Consider the following 20,835-nt stretch of genomic DNA (forward strand, 5'->3'; position numbering starts at 1 on the left):
ACAGGATTAGGAGTGAAACCCGCGAATTCCTGCCTAAATTACAAATTTTGCCAATTACTTTGTGCAAATTTCTATCAACAAACGGGGGAGAATTATACCAAATCAGGGCTGAAACCCGTAATTTGATGAAAACTTTCCTCTAAATATTCTTAAAAACAAGGAAGAAATTGCTGAGCTAGGGGTGAAACCCTAACCTTGGCAGTTATTCCAACTTTATTTTATCTCGCCAAGGCAATTGACGGACTCCAACGACCTGAACTCACGAGTATGGCCTAGAATGCGCATGCATAATGCCCAAGAATCGAGGCAGAAACATGTCCCCTAGAGTCGAAAGTGACGACAAGTCAACTGTGAATAGTTAAATTGCCATGGTTAGTCAAAGTCTAGTAGCCGCAGACAATCCATTTTCCGATTTTGAGTGTTGCTTCGTTGATTTTATATGATTTACCTGTTTACGTGTTTTAAGATTCGTTGATTACTCCATTTGTTATCAATCTGCGTGACTTTTGTTGCTATCCTATCTCGATTCAAATCCCTGTTGATGTGATCTAAACGAAACCAGTGTGCTATGCTACGCTATACGACTAAGTTAGACGATACAATGTGATGCTATCCGATATGCAAAACGAACGACACTCGACTTGTGGTTATAGGTTTCTGTTTTCTGACAGCCTCTGAGATAAAAGTGCGTACGTGTTTAGGAAATTAAGTGCTCTATTTGCTTAATTGCTTATGTGCTCTAATTGCTTCTGTGTTTATGTGCTTATGTGTTTATATGTGTTACGTGACGTGAGATGCGACGTGATTCTAAGCTTTAGTAAACTAAGACGAGTGAAATTCGAATTCGTTGTGTTGAGCCCTATGGCGATGTCTATTGCAGACCATGTCGTCATCATCAAGAACTCGCCAAAACCTTTCCCGTCAGGAAAAGAGAGACCGACGTCTCGCCAAGCTCATCTCAAGGTCTGTAGCGAAAGCTGTCAGTGAGGTGTACGAAAACACAAGCAAGTCGTCGGAAGAATCCCGAACCCTCACTGAGTCCAGCAAAGCCCCGTTCAGTTTCAAGCAATTTAAGGCGTGTGGACCGAAGGAGTTCACCGGTGAAGAGGGCCCTACAGGCTTATTTCACTGGTTTGACTCTGTGGAAGTTACCCTTCGTCAAAGCGGATGCCCGGATCATCTTCGAACTCTCAATGCTACCGGTGTCTTCCAGTCGCGGGCATTGGACTGGTGGACAGCCGAAAGGAATAAGCGCGGGAACGACGCTGCCTACGAGCTGACGTGGGAGGAACTGAAGGCTATCATGCTGGACGAGTTCTGTCCTCCCCACGAACGCCAAAAGTTGGAGGATGAGTTCTGGACCATCAAGCAGAAGGAGGGCGACAACGCTGGTCTCACCGCCCGTTTCAAACAACTAAGCATTATCTGTCCAGACCAGGTCAAGACTCCCGAGATGACCATCAAGAAATACATCCGTGCTCTTCCGGATTGTGTTGCAGACTTTGTGTTCGCCGCCAAACCCGCATCAATCGAGGAAACCTACCTACTCGCTGCCGAGATTAACGACAAGCGAGTTAAGGCTGGTGTCTGGGATAAGCCATCCAAGTCGTTGCATCAAGTTACTGCCGCATCAACCGACAACCCTACTGCTCAAGCCTCCAAGTCCTCGAGAAGAAGAAAGAAGAACAAGAGTTGCGCCGCCGCAACCAATGCTGCTCCTCTTCAGTCAGTACCGCCACAACAGCAACAACCACAGCGCACTGCGCCAGTGATCAATGCGCCGCCGGCTAAGCGTGCGTACACCGGCCCCCACCCACTCTGTGCTACATGTTCTTATCATCACCCGGTGGGTGTGGCCTGCCGTTTCTGTGCCCACTGCAACGTTTACGGGCATTTCACTGCGAGTTGCCGCTATGGTCCTCGTCAAACGCAAGCTCAAGCCGCTGTTAACCAAGCCCTGCTACCTGCTCCTCAAGCTCCTCAAGCTGCACAGGCCCCGGCAAACAATGTTCGGACCTGCTTTGCATGTGGTGACCCTAACCACTTCGCAAACCGGTGCCCGAACAGAGTGGTGAAACAAGAAGCCCAACAACCCCAGCAACAACAACAGCAGCCTCAACAACAAGCCGCTCACGCCAGAACTTTCAACATCAACGCACGCCAGGCTCAAGCTGACAACAACGTGGTCAATGGTACGTTCCTTGTGAATGGTATATATGCATCATGTTTGTTTGATACTGGAGCCGATAACTGCTTTGTGTCATTTGAATTTGAGAAGCTTCTTAGACGTAAGCGCTCTTATCTTTCGTCACCCTTCGAAGTAGAAGTCGCTACCGGAAGAACCATTGCTGTCAATTCTGTGCTCCGTGATTGTACTCTCGAGCTCAACAATCATATATTCCCGATTAATCTCATTCCAATGCAGCTCGGAAGTTTCGATGTCATAGTAGGCATGGACTTTCTTCGTGAAAACCATGCTGAAGTTGTGTGTTCCGATAAGATGATTCGTTTTGTGCTAGCTAGTGGTGATATTCTATGTGTTTATGGTGAAACTACTGCAAAAGATCTCAAGCTCATGTCATGTCTTCAAGCTCGCAAATATCTCCGCAAGGAATATCGAGCCTTCTTGGCCAACATTGTTGTAACAGAGACGGACAAGAAAAGGAAAGTTGAAGTCAAGGATGTTCCCGTTGTCCGAGAATTTCCTCAGGTGTTCCCTGATGATCTTCCTGGATTACCTCCAAGACGTGATATCGATTTTCGAATCGACCTTATTCCAGGAGCCAACCCAGTGGCCAAAGCTCCGTATCGACTCGCTCCATCTGAGATGCGAGAACTCTCAAACCAACTCCAAGAGTTACTTGAAAAAGGCTTCATTCGCCCGAGCACTTCTCCATGGGGCGCACCAGTCCTTTTCGTCAAAAAGAAGGACGGGTCGTTCCGAATGTGCATCGATTACCGGGAATTGAACAAGCTGACCATCAAGAACCGATACCCCTTACCAAGAATCGATGATCTGTTTGACCAATTACAAGGTGCTCAGTATTTCTCCAAGATTGATCTACGTTCAGGCTACCATCAGTTGCGGATTCAAGAGGAAGACATACCCAAAACCGCTTTTCGACCCGATACGGCCACTACGAATTTGTTGTCATGCCTTTTGGTTTGACCAACGCACCCGCGGTCTTCATGGATCTGATGAATCGCGTGTGTAAACCGTTCTTAGACCGTTTCGTCATTGTATTTATCGACGATGTCCTGGTCTATTCCAGATCGAGGGCCGAACATGCGCAGCATTTGCGATTGGTTCTCGAGTTGCTTCAGGGAAACCAACTCTACGCCAAGTTCTCCAAGTGTGAGTTCTGGTTGGAGGAGGTTCAATTTCTGGGTCACATTGTGAATAGTCGGGGTATACACGTTGATCCTGCAAAGATTGAGGCAGTCAAGGGATGGGTTACGCCAAAGAATCCGTCAGAAGTTCGCTCTTTTCTCGGATTAGCTGGTTACTACCGGCGATTCATCGAAGGATTCTCAAAGATTGCTGTACCGCTTACCTCCCTTACTCATAAAGACAAGCCTTTTGTGTGGGGAACCGCGCAGGAGACTGCTTTCCAAACCCTCAAACACATGCTGTGCCATGCACCAGTTCTTACACTGTCGGACGGAAGCGATGACTTCGTTGTCTATTGTGATGCTTCAAACCTTGGACTTGGCTGTGTTCTCATGCAACGAGACAAGGTTATAGCTTACGCATCTCGACAGCTCAAAATCCACGAGAAGAACTATACAACCCATGACCTTGAGCTAGGCGCAGTTGTCTTTGCCTTAAAGATTTGGCGACACTACCTGTATGGTACAAAGTGTACGATCTTCACCGATCACAAGAGCCTACAACATATCTTTAACCAGAGAGAACTCAATATGCGTCAACGCCGATGGGTAGAACTTCTCAACGATTACGACTGTGAGATCCGTTATCACCCAGGCAAGGCGAATGTAGTTGCAGACGCCCTCAGCAGAAAGAATTACGTGATAGGTGTTCGAAACATCCAGGCTCAGTATAACCTCGAAGCTCTCATCCGCGAAGCACAACACGCTTGCCTTAACGAGCGTACGTTGAAGAAAGAACGAATCTATCACGATGGAACTCAGCTCGTGAGCAAAGCCAACGGGATATTCTATTATCTGGACCGAATCTGGGTTCCGAGGAGGACAGATTTGCGAAAGATCATCATGAACGAAGCCCACAAATCCCGATATTCCATTCATCCCGGTGCAGACAAAATGTACCAGGACCTTCGCTACAAGTACTGGTGGCCTGGGATGAAAAGGGATATTGCTCTATATGTTGGTAGCTGTTTAACTTGTGCAAGAGTCAAGGCTGAACACCAAAGACCTTCAGGCTTACTCGAACAACCGCCGATACCCGTATGGAAGTGGGAAAGCATAACTATGGATTTCATAACTAAGCTTCCGACCACGCCATCAGGTCACGACAGTATTTGGGTTATAGTCGACCGTCTAACCAAATCAGCCCACTTTCTGCCAATACGAGAAGACTATAAGGTGGCCAAGTTAGCCCAAATCTACACCGACGAGATCATTAAGAATCATGGTACGCCTCGAGACATCATTTCTGATCGCGATGCTCGGTTTACATCGAGATTGTGGGAAACTTTTCAAGCAGCTCTTGGTACGACGCTGAATTTGAGTACCGCATTCCACCCGCAAACCGACGGGCAGACTGAAAGAACGATTCGTACTATTGAAGACATGCTCCGTGCGTGTGTTATCGATTTTGGTGGTAGTTGGAGCAAACACCTACCGTTGGTCGAATTTTCGTACAATAATAGCTATCACTCCAGCATCGAAATGGCACCTTTCGAAGCCTTGTATGGTAGGAGATGTCGCTCGCCTATTGTATGGCACGAGGTCGGTCATTCACAATTGACTGGGCCCGAGATTCTGCAAGAAACGACTGACAAGATCCACCAGATAAGGGAAAACTTGGTGAAGGCCCGGGACAGACAAAAGATGTACGCCGATAAACGACGCAAGCCCCGCGAATTTGCAGTTGGCGACTACGTACTCCTAAAGGTATCACCTTGGAAGGGAGTAGTCCGATTCGGCAAAAGAGGGAAACTTGCGCCTCGATTTGTTGGACCTTTTAAGATTCTGGAAAGGATCGGTAAAGTTGCCTACAAACTCGAATTACCGGAGGAACTCAGCAATGTCCACCCGACTTTCCATATTTCAAACCTTCGAAAATGCGTAGCCGACCACGACGCAATAATACCACTCGACGATCTTCAGGTCAATGAGACGCTACACTTCGTGGAAAAGCCTGTCGAAATCATGGACCGACAGACCAAGCAACTCAGACGCTCTCGCATTCCTATTGTAAAAGTACGATGGGAAGGCAAACGAGGCGCGGAGTTCACTTGGGAACTCGAAAGTGACACGAAGGCCAAGTACCCGCAGTTGTTCAGATAGATCTGAAGCATCAAATTGGTAAAAGCACACGGCGATGTACGGTTCTCGGCCTAATTTCGGGACGAAATTCCCTAAAGGAGGGGAGACTGTAACACCCCGTGTTTTCCCAAAGGTCAAAGTCAAAGTCAAGAGTTGACTGTTATTGGAATTAAAGATCAATAAAGATTAATTTTATTTTAGTTTCATTTTGATTTTCATATTATGTGGAGCAAGTGTTGTATAATCAAACTAATCGGCCGATAATCGAACTGTGAATCAACGACCGACTGTGAATGATAGGAAGTAACAATGCAATAAAGCTAGTCAATCAATAATCAAGCTAATCAAATCAATCATCGAACTCAAGTGTGGATAATTTTAATGCTTTTATACGTGTGTGTGTGCCTTACGTGTTACTTGTGCATGTTACTTTTATGTTAAAGAGTGTGGTGAATCAATCAAATCAATCGAGACTCGAAGGATAATCAAACACAATCGAAACCGACTTTGAAAATAGGTGGTAAGGATGCTTGTATGTTAGATATAGTAGTTGGGACTGAAAGTAATTTGAATAGAAACTCTATCCTACTCTACTCCTCAATCTATCGAAATCGAAATATCAAAAATCGTCGCGAAACACTCAAAACCAGGCAAGCCGATCGGACAGGGCAATCTGATCGAACAGGCTAGCCGATCGAACAGGCTGTTCGATCGGGCAGCCGCTCGATCAGGGATGCTGTTCGATCAGCTAACCCCTTTCCACTTTTGGAAGCCTATAAATAGGGCTGTCCTTGTCAAGCTTTCCACTTTTGGAAAAGCTCTGACCGACCAGCCTTCTATTCTCGCCATTTCTCAGATTTCTCTCAAACCTGTAAGTATTTCACTCCAATCTTTGTACGTTTTTGATCCTTGATCGATTCTCCATCTTTCTATCTTTCAAAATCTGAATTCCAACCGTGAAATCACAAAGATCTAAGCATTCTTGGGTGATGTCATCATGGTGTTCTTGAAGAACACTAAGATTGACATCAATCCGACATGAATAGCTTGAATCTAACCGATTTCCACATAAACAACTTAAAATCTTCCAAAGATCTTAACATTTCACGGTGGAAAAGGATTGAAAGACGGGTTTTCACCAATCTTTCAACTCTTTTACACTCAAACCGGCGAAAACGAAGCTTGAACCGACCCATAAATCATTCTAAACAAACACATGGTTCAAGATTCGGACTTTACCCCGAGATTACCGATTACAAGTTAAACGTTAAACTTAGGTCCTTGAACGCTCCCTGACCGAGCTTGGGTGATTCCAGCCGAGTCAGTGAGTAAAGTAAAGGCTGAGGTTTTTGTGGTTCAACTTGTGGTCAAACTATCTTTAAAACATCAATAAAATAACGGGAAATAACCAAGTGCTAGGTGATGGACTAACCAGGTCAGGGGCTGGCCGAACGGTTAGGCTATTCGAACGAACAGCCCAACCGAACGACTACGCCAGCCGATCGACTAGGCTAATCGATCGACTACCATCTGGGCCCACAAACTCATGAGGTGTAATATTGACAGGGTTCTGTTCGATCGATCGAGCCACTCGATTGTAAACATTACTCATCGAATCATGAGATACTACACTTCAACGCTAAACCTCTTCGAAACATTGGGATGTCACCCGATCGAGCATGCCACCCGATCGAGTGACAATTTACCAAGTGTGCAAAACTAACCGATCGGTTGGACCAACCGATCGAACGGACTGTTCGATCGGCCAACTTGAAAGGTAATGCTGCAAAAACTTCAAAAGTACAAACCATCATACACAAACACATCCTTCACATCAAAGGAAGAAACAATCCACTTGAAAGAACCAGCCGATCGAGCCAGCCGGCCGATCGAACGGGACGTTCGAACGGACTTTAACCCAATCGAACAGCCCACTCGATCGAACAGCCGTCCGATCGAATGGTCTATCCGATCCAGTTTCCACTGTTCACTTTTTCCGCATTACTCATTGTATTGTTATCGAACTATTCAGGCTAACCTATTCTCAGTGCTCCCTTCAACCCACAACCAACCACTGTGAGTATACTCGATCCCTTTTTGCTTTCAGCACTTTTGGGTGTTACATACGTAATCTATCAAATTCACAAACAACACAAACTATTTGAACGCTAACCTACTTGCATGTATTACTTGACTAAATGATTGCTGTTTATTATGTTTACACGTGGAGTGCTATCTGCCTGCTTTAGCAACGTAGTACTATAGTTTGGACTCAGCACCCGTTCACACGGGGGTTGCTAAGGACAATTACTTGCATGGATTACAGTGGTAATCATGTATTGCGAACTGTCTCGGACAGTCAACTCGAAGTCGTTGGTATCGATGGTCCCATGTTGATAATTTACATGCATCGTTTGCCCTTGTGTACGTGCTTGGTTATGCGTAAACTTTTCGAACTTTATATGCTATATCAAACTTGTGTACTCACCTTTACATTATATGTATTGACTTTTATTTTAACGTATGTGACAGGTGTTTAAGCTACTAGCGTGCTAGGGAAGCGAGGCAGTAATAAGCTTCTAGGAACCTGTGACCTTAGGACAGTGTCCACATACCTGCTCCAGGGCCATAGTTCTCTGTAGATCTTGTACTGGCACCTGTAGTCAGTAAGATCTACAGTTAGCCGTCTAGAAGTCTTAAAACAATATTTAATTCGGTCTGTAATAATTAAGAATCTGAGTTGTCGGAACAGTTCCCATATTGTTTAGTTGATTTCTATGATAACTTGTTATTATTTGGGACACGGTATGGGACGTGTTATATAACTGAATTGTATGATAGTTGTTGTGGAAACTTCTGAACAATCTGTTTCGCTCAGTGCCGCGCCCCGATGATTCCGCCATCGGTTGGGGTGTGACAACTTTTTTGCTCGGTTTTGCAAATTCGATCTGATCCGATCAGATCGGTTGTAATTCAGTCCGAGCACAAGTAGACCCTCTATCGGATCGGATCGGATCGGCTCATGAACACCCCTATTCCAGGAATCATGGATTACCTTCAAACCCACCTGGAAATGTAAAACAAGGTCTCCAAGCCCGAGTATTCTTCGAGTAGTCGCTACAAGGTAGGTTGCCGAGGCGACTTTCTTCAAGTCCGCCTGATTACTCGGAATCGATCAAAAGCGGTCAACCTCGACCAGAATCGGATCTAGTAAGTCAACTCGGGTCGAGTTTAACTTAAAAAAATAAAATATAATTTCTACGCCTATCATATTAAAGAATAAATATCATTTTCACGTATTTTGTTATAAATATTAGTAAATTTATGTTATTTGATATATATTTAATTTCGGAGAACTAATTTCTTTATAATTTAACATGTCCGAGTACTCACCGGGTACTCTCCACCTAGGCCGAGTACTCTCAACTTCCCGGTCGACCGACTAGAGAGCGCCTAGCGTCTTTTGCAACCATGCCTAGAATGTTGTCATATTTCACCATCTGATTTTTGCTACATATCCCCGAAAATAATGCGCGAAACGGTTCCTAAACATGTGGTAAAAAATCCAGCTAGTAGCATCAAGAAGAAGAAAAAGGTGAAGAGTATGAGTATGGGTGTGAGGGAATGTGGTTGATATCCAAATAACAGGGAATCCTTCATACCCATCTAATAAAATTACCTAAATGTCGTTCCTTTTGGAGGTAATATTAGATTATTAGACCTAATCTTGATGACTTGACTATATCCGAAGTATGAACTATGAATATGAGTGTAGCTAATATAGGTGAAGAGTGGGGAAGATGAAGTGGGTGGGGTGGGTTAGGTTGATGAAGATAAGGATTGTGGGCCCCACTTGATTAAATAAATAAATAATATATTTATTTTAATGTTTTAAGAAAAGGGTATTTATGTCATTTCACACCCTCTTAACTGAGAAAACTAACTGATGTTAGGCCCAGGGACTATACGGGAACAGAAATTGAAAAGTTGAGGACTATGACTGTAATTTTAGAAAGTTAGGGACTAAAGATGAAAAAGGAGCAAACTACAGAGAGACTATCCGGGCATTTAACTCAAATTAAAGAATTAGAGGGCTTGATGCCCCTAGAGACCAAGAAGAACCGTGCCTAATTTTATGTTTAATAATCTAGTAGCCCAATTTCGTATGGGCCTTTATGTTGGATCAAGTAGCGTGTAATGTAATGGGCTTGGACCAGATCGATTTCAGCAGCAATAATTAAACTCAAAGAAAAGGGGAAGAAAACGCATATTTTGTCATTTTGGTAAGAACAATGATCGACTATTTTTTTAGAGTTAAATGCCCAGATAGTTCATGTGGTTTGCGATTTTTAAGGAAAGGTATTTTAGTCATTTTATACCCTCTTAACTGAGAAAACTAACTGATATTAGGCACATGGACTATCCGGGAACGAAAATTGAAAAATTGGGGACTATAGCTGTAATTTTAGAAATTTAGGGACTAAAGGTGAAAAAGGGCAAACCACAAAGGCTATCCAGGCATTTAACTCATTTTTTATTTTAAAACAAAAATTGCGCTTGACAACTACAAAGGCACCATGGCCTATTACTGTAACACCCGCCTTTCAGAATGGGCTCTAAAGAGTGTTACACATCAGATATACAAAACACACACTAACCAAACGATAAAAACATGTGCAAAGATAGATTTTGTTGAACAACTAACGAAAATATTTTATTACCAAAAGGAGAGGCCAGCTAGGAGCTAGGCGCTCGAAGTCCCAAATAGTACATTGTTCCAAGATAGATTGAATTATATAAGATGAACATGGAGATATAGATCATGATTTCACTTCCAAACGAGTTAAATCTTAAAATGCAAAAGGGCAGGAGAGCCATCAAGTCCTTTTGCCCTAAAGTATTCTACATGTTCTTTCAGTGTTGCGTTTCTATATTTGGCCGGAGTATCTTCTGAAAGTAGCTCAGTGATTGGTCCATACACCTTTGATATCGGAATTGCACCCGTGGTGAAGAATGACGCCACTGATACTCTTGGCCCAACCTTGTTTGCCACCACTTTGTGTTGCGAACTCACAAACTTGTCGTTTGTAATCAACTGCAAAATTCCAATAGATTTATTTTAATACACTATGATTTTATCGTCTAAGTCTAAATCTTTGTTTCAAATATATTTGACTCCGATTAATAATTTTACGACAATCTTAGCAAGTTTGAGATGCCAAGTTTAAACTATAATAAACCACCAATAAAACGATAATGAATTAAGTTTCAAACTCTAAGATAGACATGCCTGTAGAAAATCGCCAGCATTCACTACAAGAGCACCCGTTATAGGAGGAACGTCAGTCCATTGATTCTCATAAAAGATCTTAAGGCCACCAATATGATCTTGTAAAAGAATTGTGATGAAATCGTTGTCTGTGTGCCCTTGGGTTCCGATTGTTAATTCAGGTTGCGGACAAGGAGGGTAGTAATGACCAAGAACAGCAAGCCCATCCGCACATCCCATGTTCAAAAGGTGATTGGGGTCAAGCCCAAGACCCTCAGATATCAACTCGAATAAAAAAGTCCCAAGTTCCATTACTTGTTCCGTGTACTCCAACAAAATATCTCTACAAATATAACAAAATTAAACAAAAATATCAATGATTAACCAGATAAACATACTTATAAGTTGTTATTGATGTAATCAGTTTGTTTCGGTTGTGGCCTTGGCATTCCTGTTTCGTCTTGTAACAGGTTTGCTGTAGGTTGTTGTGTGAATGAAATTGACTTTTCAAAAATAATAATAATAATAATAATAATAATAATAATAATAATAATAAACCGGCAACGGAAGTTTTGATTGATCCAACACAAACTCAATCACCATGTTCTTTGGGCCTTAACCAAAACCAACCAAAATTTATGGTTAAGGTATTTGGAAAATCGATCAGTTTTGGTTATTAGTGGTTACCTGATTTGATCGATTAACCATGGATTGAACCAGCGTAAACCAGTAAAATAAAAGCTAAAAAAATACAAACAACGTGAAACACACAAGGCCTTTTTTTTGTAAGGCAATCAATCATTTCAGGCTTACTTTCTCACTCGATGTGATTAGCATATCTTTTTAAAAAGTAGCTGATGCTATCAAGAGTTTTTATTATATTCTCTATGAAAATTTTAATTTTGTTTTTATAACGAAAATGTTACTTCTGCTCTATTTTGCGTAAATTATTATTTTAATTACTTAACTTTTCTAAGTTTAAATCTGACTTCACCCCTAAGAGACACATATCTCTACTGAATGGGCTACCCTGCAATGACTATAAAAATTTCGAATTTGACAAATATAAAAGAACTTGTGAGTACAGGCCACTAATAATGTGTGTATTTACAAATGTATGAAAATTAGTTTAAATCCCACGTGTTGTGATGGACAAAAAATTGATCGGTTTTGATACACTTGTTAAAAACAATTCCAAATGTTATTATATTAAAAAGTATGTAGTTAAAATTTAAGTTGTATAAAAAAATCTTTATGAAACATCAGTAACTTATAAAATTGAATTAGTAATACAAAACATACCCAAAACACGGTAGCCTATACTTACACATATTTCTTAAAATACAATATTTATTAAAAAACAGTTTAACCATCGGCATAAAAGAATGAACTAGTGAAAAGAAATCCTAAGTTTATTGATGAGAACAAAAATATTTTCACTGCACTACCAGGTCCAGATTACCATTTTTCTCTCATTTTTTTTTTCATTCATTATATTGCTTTCTAGTCTTAGTTTGTAGTATAAATAGTAAAAAAAAATACAAACTAAATAAAATATATAATTTTAAGATTTAAAAACTATAAAAAATATATTTTTCAAATTTAACTGACTATTCTTTAAATTTTAGAATAAAAACTGCGAACTAAGTGAACAAATTTTGGCCATTGATTTACACACGTGGATGACTAGGATTTCATCATCAAATCATAAAATACACTAGTGTATTTCATCATCAAATCCTGGCCATTGATCTACACACATGTATGGCCAGGATTAGTTCGCTCAGTTCGCAAACTATACTAGTGTTCACTCTTGAACCTAATCCTATATATATATATATATATATATATATATATATATATAGATTTAGGATCCTGTAAAAAAGACATTTTTCTTGAGAAGTGTGAGAAGACATAGAAATTGAGAAGTATATATCATGTCTTGGACTTAGGCATGATGTTTTGGGTTATTTTGGTAAGAAAAACATCAAAGATAACCATTTAAGACACGAAATAATTTTTCTTCGAAAAGTTGGGACCAAAATTCCTCTAAATATGTTAAACAAAGTATAAATTTTGTGATGTTAATAGTGTGTGTATATATATACACACATATATGATGATTAGAACTTGTAGCTTTGGTTATTATGCTGATCAGGTATGTGTTACATATGGATAGTTGGAAGAAGGATCTTGTGCTACAAAAGTTAATACAAAAGTTGTCACAAACTCAGCATGTAGCATGCAATAAATGATACTGTAACTAGTGAAAGAAAAATATTGAAGGGATTAAAAAGTAAAACCTGCATGGTGGTGGCAACTCGTGTGGTTGGGGTGGGTTAGGAGCCATGGTGCAGTAGAAGGTGTCTCGCCAGTTAGTCACCGGTGCAGCATACAAGTCAAAGTTGCTGTTGTACTCAACCCTAGTCTTATCCCTCATATCCCTTGCATACCACTTCTTCTTCACCTCTGTCTCTTGCTCATGAAAATCTCTCACCCCTTTCATCATCTCCTCCAGTACACTATTTGGGATTCCATGATTCACCACCTGAAAGAATCCCCAGCTCTCCAACGCACCCTTCACTTGCTCGATCACCTCCTTTCGTCGTATCAGATTATTATCGATTCCTTGGAGGTCGATGGTAGGAAGAGTTAGCTCGGGTTGTTGGGAGTTGAGGTTTTCGGGTGAAGGTAGATGGAATATTCTAGGGACTTCGGTTATTCCGGCATCAACGAGTCCTTTGACGCCGGTTTTGGTTTCGTCGAACGCCCTGAGCTCCGCTTTCCGGTCATAGTCCGGTTGGATTAATGCTGAGACACCATTGAGGGCCATCTTTGTTTTTTGGATGACAAAAACCTTAACTTATAAATAAATTGTGTCAATGTAGGATGAAGTGTGTAACGTTTATATAAATAGTATTACCGGTATAACAACTAGAAAAGTCCACTATATATATTTTGTTTAACACATGTGGATATATTCACCCTTTTAAAACTAAGATTATAATTATATAAAACAATATCTGTAAGTATCATCGGAGGTAACTTCTTTTAGCTGGCACTTAATTTTCTTAAAGTAATTTTAAAAGCACATTTGGTGCGGGTGAGAAATAATCGCTTACCAGCAAATCGTTTGCGATTTAACGTTCATGAATAATATACTTCATTTGTTTGAGTTGGGATTGGGAAGTTCATTCATCTGCATCTTCAATAATAGCTTTAACCACCATCGCTGCTGATAATAATAATTTCGCCCCATCGTCGGATGAGGATGACAAAACAAATTTATCATACGAATCGCTTGAACTTGAAGAATACATTTTATGGGTGGGGTTCCTCTACAAAGTGTAGGAAGTGATCTTGACCATTAGATGAGTGTGTTTGATGGTTGAGATTATCTTGATGGCATTTTGGTAATATATTTGTCTTAAAAGTAGGCTAATTTAATTGATTGGGGACAAATGTGCCATTTACTTTATTTTACATAGGGAATTAACTATCATACCATAACTTCCACACCATTTTCGCAAGTTTCTCTCTCTTTCTTTCTATCTTCTCTCCTCGGAATTACTGTGTTTTAAACCTCCACAGCTCCGAACCTGGTGTGTTTTATATTATGTATTTAAGACGCTGGTGTGTTTTATATTGTGTATTTAAGACACAAGTATGTCTACATTGAATCAAATATTGGTGTGTTTTATATTGTGTATTTCAGACACGGGTGTGTTTTATATAGACGTTGGTGTGTTTTATGTGTAATGGGTGTGTTTAATTATAAAAACTGATATAACACAATGTGAAGAGCCGCCTTATTTCAAAATAAGAAAAAATGATTTAACCACAATAACTGCCTCAATTACTATTTTTACCCAAGGCTTTGCTACTAGACGGCTCATCGGGATAGATGTAGATAAAAAAGAACCCCCCCTAGAACCGTATAAGAAGTTTTCGCATTTCACCGCTCCACCGGAAATTCCCTCTGCCCCTACCGTACTCCAGCTTGGTAGTTTCCACCGCCTGTCCAGTAACCTTCCCATGGCATATAAGCTACTAATACGTTTTTCCCCAAAGCGAGTTCGCCCGAAGTGAGAAGCAAAAATATTCTGATAAAGACGTTCCTCAGTAATATCATCATGACTCTCAAAGTCATGCGTCTTTTGTCGAAATGGAATGGCCTTTTTCTTTATTATTTATCGTAAATGAGTGAAGCTTTGAGGATCGACGAATCAAATGATATTTCTGTATGAAATAGATTAAGAAATATTTGAAAACAGATAAAAGATAACGTCTAGAAAATTATAGATGTGTTTTATGTTTCGAAACTAACGAGGGGATGTGAAAACTGATATAACACAGTATGAAAAACAAGAAACTGATAAAACACACCTTAAAGAAATAATGGAATGTGAATATGAATTTGCGATCATCATGATATAAAATATTATAGTCGATTTTGAAATCAATGGAGTCTGCACCAAAAAGAGGACGCGCAGGGGTTTTTTAATGAAAGATCTTCGAGAAAACAAACAGTTTGCAGACCCAACGTCTACGTGTAGTCTGCACGACGCAGACATAAGTGGCTAGGAAGCTCTTCTTTGAAAAAACAAACTACACCTTAGGACATGTGTAGTTGCCATCTGCGGAGGGGGGTGGTGCTATACCATCTGCGACTACGGAAGAACTTAACACAATCACGAGATTTAACAAAATATAAGACATTGAAGTTAATCATTGAAGTTGATGTTCACTGATAACCCAATTCTAACAAAAGAAACTTTTAAGTAGAGCTTCTTGATGACATTTAATTAGTTTTATTCGAGTTTTTAAGTCTCTAATTAAGTAACTAATTAAGTGAAATCTTTCAATAATCCTTAACTCTTGTATAATTAGTAGGCTATGTGCTTCTTTTTGTTACTACAAGAAAAAGACATAACCATAATACATGAAGAATACTTGAAGAATGATGAACACTTGAAGACCAAATAGAATAAGGAGTATTATCTACTCGTTTTCCACCACCATCACATCCTTATTTGTTCCATAAGTTCAAACACTACAATTACCCGGTGTAACCTCGGGTGCGTGAGCTATCTCCAGCAGTACATACTGCTTTGGCTGTTGTACCCTGGGAAACAGACGTGTCATCTTTAGTAAAGGCATGAAATATGTTTTAAGGGAAACGTATTGAACACGTGCCTCAGCCACAATCATCAACATCAGTTTGTTTATTTTTGCAGCCAAGAAGGATTGCACAAAGAGACGCGGTTCAAGTTCTCGTAACGGAAATTGTACAAGAAGACGCTTCTCAAGCTCTTGTCAAAGACAATGATTTGAATCGATTTATTTAAATATGTTGTATTTCATATTTAATTTTGTATGGATTTGTACACGGTACGAGTACTACAATTTCTCAAAATTATGTAAATAAAGTATCTTTACAATTTTTATATTTATTTATATAACTTTTATTATAATTGTGACCCATGTCCTACAAATTATTTGTACATTTGCCCGTGTTTTGAAATTTTTGGAGTTGCTTAATTACATACTTATCCGTAGCGGTATTAAGTCCACGTTTTTCTGTGGCACACACCATACAAGTATTCAAATATTATAACAATGTGGTTGACAAATATCTTTCAAAAGTTTGAAACAGCTCCTAATAGAGGAAGAGTCAATGATCATTTTAAATTAGTTAATGATCAAATGAGTACTAAAACAGAAAAAATTACAATGTTAGTTCTTGTGGTTTCTGTCAAATTTCAATGTCGGGTATTAATAGCTTTTTGTTGCAAAATCAGGTATTAACGTTTTAATTTATCACAATGTTGAGTACTAAGACCAAACCATGTCACAATGTTGAGTACTAAGACCAAACCATGTCACAATGTTGAGTACTAAGGCCAAACCTTGTTAAATTTTTTGGCAAGTCTTATTAAAATGACTAAAATGCCCTTTAGAGGGTCTAATTTTGTAATTAATTATATTTGATCACCAGGGCCATTATTGTAACTTATAAAATTCAAAATCTTATACTATATATAATATAATCAGATTTAAAATCAAAATGAATCGATGTGGCAGGGGACTCGAACCCGAGTCTTTGCAAAGTCCAAGTACACCCTTAGAGCTGCTTCATAGTTGTGAATAAAACGAATATAAATTATATTTAACATGTATCTATTTTTTAATCCTAATTCCCACACAGTTAATCATAAGAACCCTAATTCCATTATCGATAAAATTTAATAACTGTGACCTCTGATCAATGGAATTGATAGAGGGCTTCGGATCAAAATGCGAAAATAAATAAATTGAATGAATCAATTTTTACCTAATGACGAAGAGATGCAAGGAATCACGTTGCCGGAGTTCTACGAGTCTCCAACGATGCACAGACTCAAGCAAGAGTTTGCAGAGGCCGGGATATGAGTGTGTACAGAAAGGTCCGAATAATCTTTCAAAGAGTTTATTTATACGAATTTTTGTCAAAGTTGTTACCCGAGGCCGGGGAACAAGACGGTTACGTCGGATCATTTAGAAACGAATTATTAAGCGATGATGGAGTGTTGAATGGGTTCAGTTATAATCGAAGAAGCTTGAATTGTGGTTGTACGGGATTATTCAATATGAAATGGTTAACCGAAACCATTTTGGAGTCGTCGGAAAACATGCGTAACGTCCGGTGAATACGAGTTGGAGAACAACGTGAGGAGGCTTTTTAGGGTTTCCGAAAAGGAAGTTACAATCACCCCCTGGAAGTAGTTTCAACATATTTACCATATGGCCCTTGTGATCAAATATAACTAATTACAAAATAGACCATCTAGTTATCAAAGGGCATTTTAGTAAAGACTTCACAAAAAAAATTAACAAGGTTTAGCCTTAGTACTCAATATTGTAACAAATTAAAACATTAATACCTGATTTTGTAACAAAAAAATATTAATATCCGACATTGAAATTTTACAGTAACTACAAGAACCAACGATGTAATTTTTTCACTAAAAAATTAGTGAATCAAATAAGTACTAAAACTAAAACGTGGGAAAAAAGTGGGTCGAATCATAAATGAATTGGGCCGAATAAAATAAAAAAATATGAAAAAAATATGATAAAATAACATAGATGATGTAACATATTTAAATAATAATAGCTTATAAAAATGATAAATACAAATTTACAAATTTACAAATATACATTTACAAGTTGATGGCGTCATGCCTCGAATAGTATTCGAGAGTGGTTGGCCAAAAGTGACGGCCACTTTTGTTTTGTTTTTTTTTTCTTTTTTCATTTATAGGTCTTGCCAAATTACAATTTTATCCTAAGTGTAAAATTACGATTTTGCCCCCTATTTCAAAATAAAATTTTGCTTTTGCCCCTGTTTAAATTTACGATTTTGCCTTCAGTTAAAAAATACAATTTTGCCTCCAGTTCAAAATAAAATTATGGTTTTGCCCTCAGCTAGAGTCCTACCAAATTACGATTTGGTTCCCAGTTTAAAATTACGATTTTCCTCCAGCTAAAAATTACGATTTTGCCTGCATATAAAATATTACGATTTTGCCCCCAATTCAAAATAAAAAAATGGTTTTGCCCTCAGTTCAAAATATTATTTTACCTCCATTTTAAAATTACGATTTACCTCAGCTAAAAATTGCAATCTTGCCATCGTTGTTTTTCTTTGGCAAAACCATGGTAGTGTTTTATTTTATTTTGTTGACTCAATTTTGTTTTTATTCATGCCAAACAGCTGTCTAGCACTCGCTAATTTGTCCTGACAAGTTATTGTTTTGCCCCCAACTCTAAATTACACGCTTGTCATCGTTTTAGTTATTTTTTTTATCATAACTATGGTACTGCTTTTTTTAATTGGTTAACTTGATGTATCTTTTTTGATATCTTGTTATAGGTAGCATGTATAACTAACCGGCATAAAGGCGTACATGTTATTAAAGTAAGAAATACTCGGTTTAGCGCCGCGTAACGCGGGCAACACCTAACTCTAGTTAGGGCTGTAAACGAAGCGAACGAACACGAACAAGGCTTTGTTCGTGTTCGTTCGTTAAGGAAATAAATGTGTTTACGAACGGTTCATGAACACTTACCGAACGAGATTTTATGTTCGTATTCTTTCATTAAGGAAATTAGCGTGTTCACGAACGGTTCGCGAACACAAATAAATTTTGCGAACGCGACGAAGGATAAAGATAGATGGCCTAGAGAGTAGCACTCGAACTTGAATCCTTTATTGTGGAATGGAGGTCGATTGTATTTGCTGATGTAAATAGTGAGAAATGAAAGGGAAATGATGCATAAACAAAGTGAAAGTGAATTTCCTAGTTTAATTGTTAGGGTAATAAAATAAATAAAAGTTTAATAATATAAAAAGTACAAATAAAATATAAGAAAGTACAAAGATCTTCAATTAAAACACAAACATACGAACATAAACGAACGCAAATCAACGAATGTTCACGAACACCTTACCGAACGTTCACGAACACAATCGAACGAACGAGACCTCTGTTCATGTTCGTTCATTTAACTAATCGAACGAAATTTCTTGTTCATGTTCGTTCGTTTATTAAACGAACAAACATAAACGAACTTCCCGCTGAACGGTTCACGAATTGTTCGTTGAACGTTCGATTCATTTACAACCCTAACTCTAGTTACTTACATTTGCCCTCATCAATAATGCTATTAAGTCAACTAGTTTTTTTCCATCCGCGCGTTGCGACGGGGACCCAATGACTGCAAAATGTGTGTCAGTAACGGCAATCAGATACCGAATATCAAAACATAAATAAAATGTCGTGAAAAGAATAGTCACTCCGTCCTAAAAAAGCGATTTTAAATAACATAATATATAATAATAGGACCCACACGTCCTACACGTTGGAAATTCGGTTGTTTTAGTTCAGTTATTACGGTGCTAACACGTTAAAATATGGATGAGCTCGGTACCGGTAACGACACCGAAAGTACCGATCCGGAAAATCATCGAAATTAGGTACCGGCACCGAAAATGCTCGGTACGATACAGTATGGTATTTGAAGGTAAAAATAAATAAATACAGGTATAGTTAATTTACATGATTAACCATACCGGTTTGATTACATGATTTGATACGATTTGCTCATCAATAATCTAAATATCTAAGTTAATTTACAATTTATTTATTACAGAAAAAGACAAAAAATAAAGCAAAATAGTTGTTGTGTATATAAAACCTCATTCAAAAGAAATATAGTTTACTTACTGTGTATATGAAAAGTATTTTAAACAGTGCAATGACTTGCATTGCTACGTTGCTACATGATTTGATGAGCTCAGTACCAATCGGTACTGAAAATACCGTTACCAAAATCCCCAAAAGTGGGTACCGATACCGAATATACCTGGTACGGTACGGCTCGGTACCGGTCGGTACTGGTACGACACCAGTATTTGAGGGTAAAAACCGATGAATACCGGTGCCGAACCGGCACCAAAAATACACCTGGTTTGGTAAATTTGATAACAGTACCGATACCCAATATCATTTACTCATTCGTTAGTTGATTTTGTATTAAGGGTGGAGGGTATAGTCAATCACTCTAGGGTGTTTGAGTGAAATCCTACCAAATAATATTATGTCATGTCAACTCCCCATTCCACTCCCCATTTTGCACTCAATCAGGGGGTATAGTCAATCACCCTAGGGCGTTTGAGTTCTAAATTTTTTGATTGGTTCCTCTCTTCTCTCTCCTCTATCACCTTTCTCCACCTGCGGTGACTTTACACTGATTTTACACTCGCTCTCCTACTCAAACACTCTCACTCAATCAGGGGGTGTGGTCACCGGTCGGTGACACCCATTCAATCACCCACTTCTCGCACATTATACCCCTACCCTATTTCAATTATATTTTTATTAGTATATATATGTTACTGTTCATTCAGTTGAGTTTTTAATATATAGGTAATATATAGGTAATGTTTTTCTACGACACAAATCCTACAAGTATTCAAACAATCATAACCACGTGGTTGGCAAAGACATTTCAAAAATTGTCTTTAGCTCCTAATAAAAGAATAGTCAGTC

General features: G+C 39.1%; 1 protein-coding gene across 2 annotated transcripts; it reads right to left on the reverse strand.

The window, feature by feature from the left end:
- Window positions 1–10,194: 10,194 nt before the first annotated feature.
- On the reverse strand, window positions 10,195–17,500 carry LOC110930950 (1-aminocyclopropane-1-carboxylate oxidase homolog 3). 2 transcript variants are annotated; one of them, XM_022174337.2, is made up of 4 exons: window positions 17,076–17,492; window positions 13,045–13,598; window positions 10,763–11,084; window positions 10,195–10,567 (listed from the first exon to the last, which is right to left on the reverse strand). In XM_022174337.2, the coding sequence occupies exons 2-4, from the start codon at window positions 13,572–13,574 to the stop codon at window positions 10,316–10,318; spliced, it is 1,104 nt and encodes a 367-aa protein (XP_022030029.1). In that variant the 5' UTR covers window positions 13,575–13,598; window positions 17,076–17,492; the 3' UTR covers window positions 10,195–10,315. The 2 variants fall into 2 exon arrangements, 1 of the variants encoding a protein (XP_022030029.1); XR_004888967.1 differs by lacking the exons at window positions 10,195–10,567; window positions 10,763–11,084; window positions 13,045–13,598 and adding an exon at window positions 15,123–15,866 and having other exon boundaries at window positions 17,076–17,500.
- Between the last annotated feature and the right edge of the window lie 3,335 nt (window positions 17,501–20,835).

Source organism: Helianthus annuus, chromosome 3, assembly GCF_002127325.2.
Source record: "Helianthus annuus cultivar XRQ/B chromosome 3, HanXRQr2.0-SUNRISE, whole genome shotgun sequence".
In the NCBI taxonomy this organism is placed as follows: domain Eukaryota; kingdom Viridiplantae; phylum Streptophyta; class Magnoliopsida; order Asterales; family Asteraceae; genus Helianthus; species Helianthus annuus.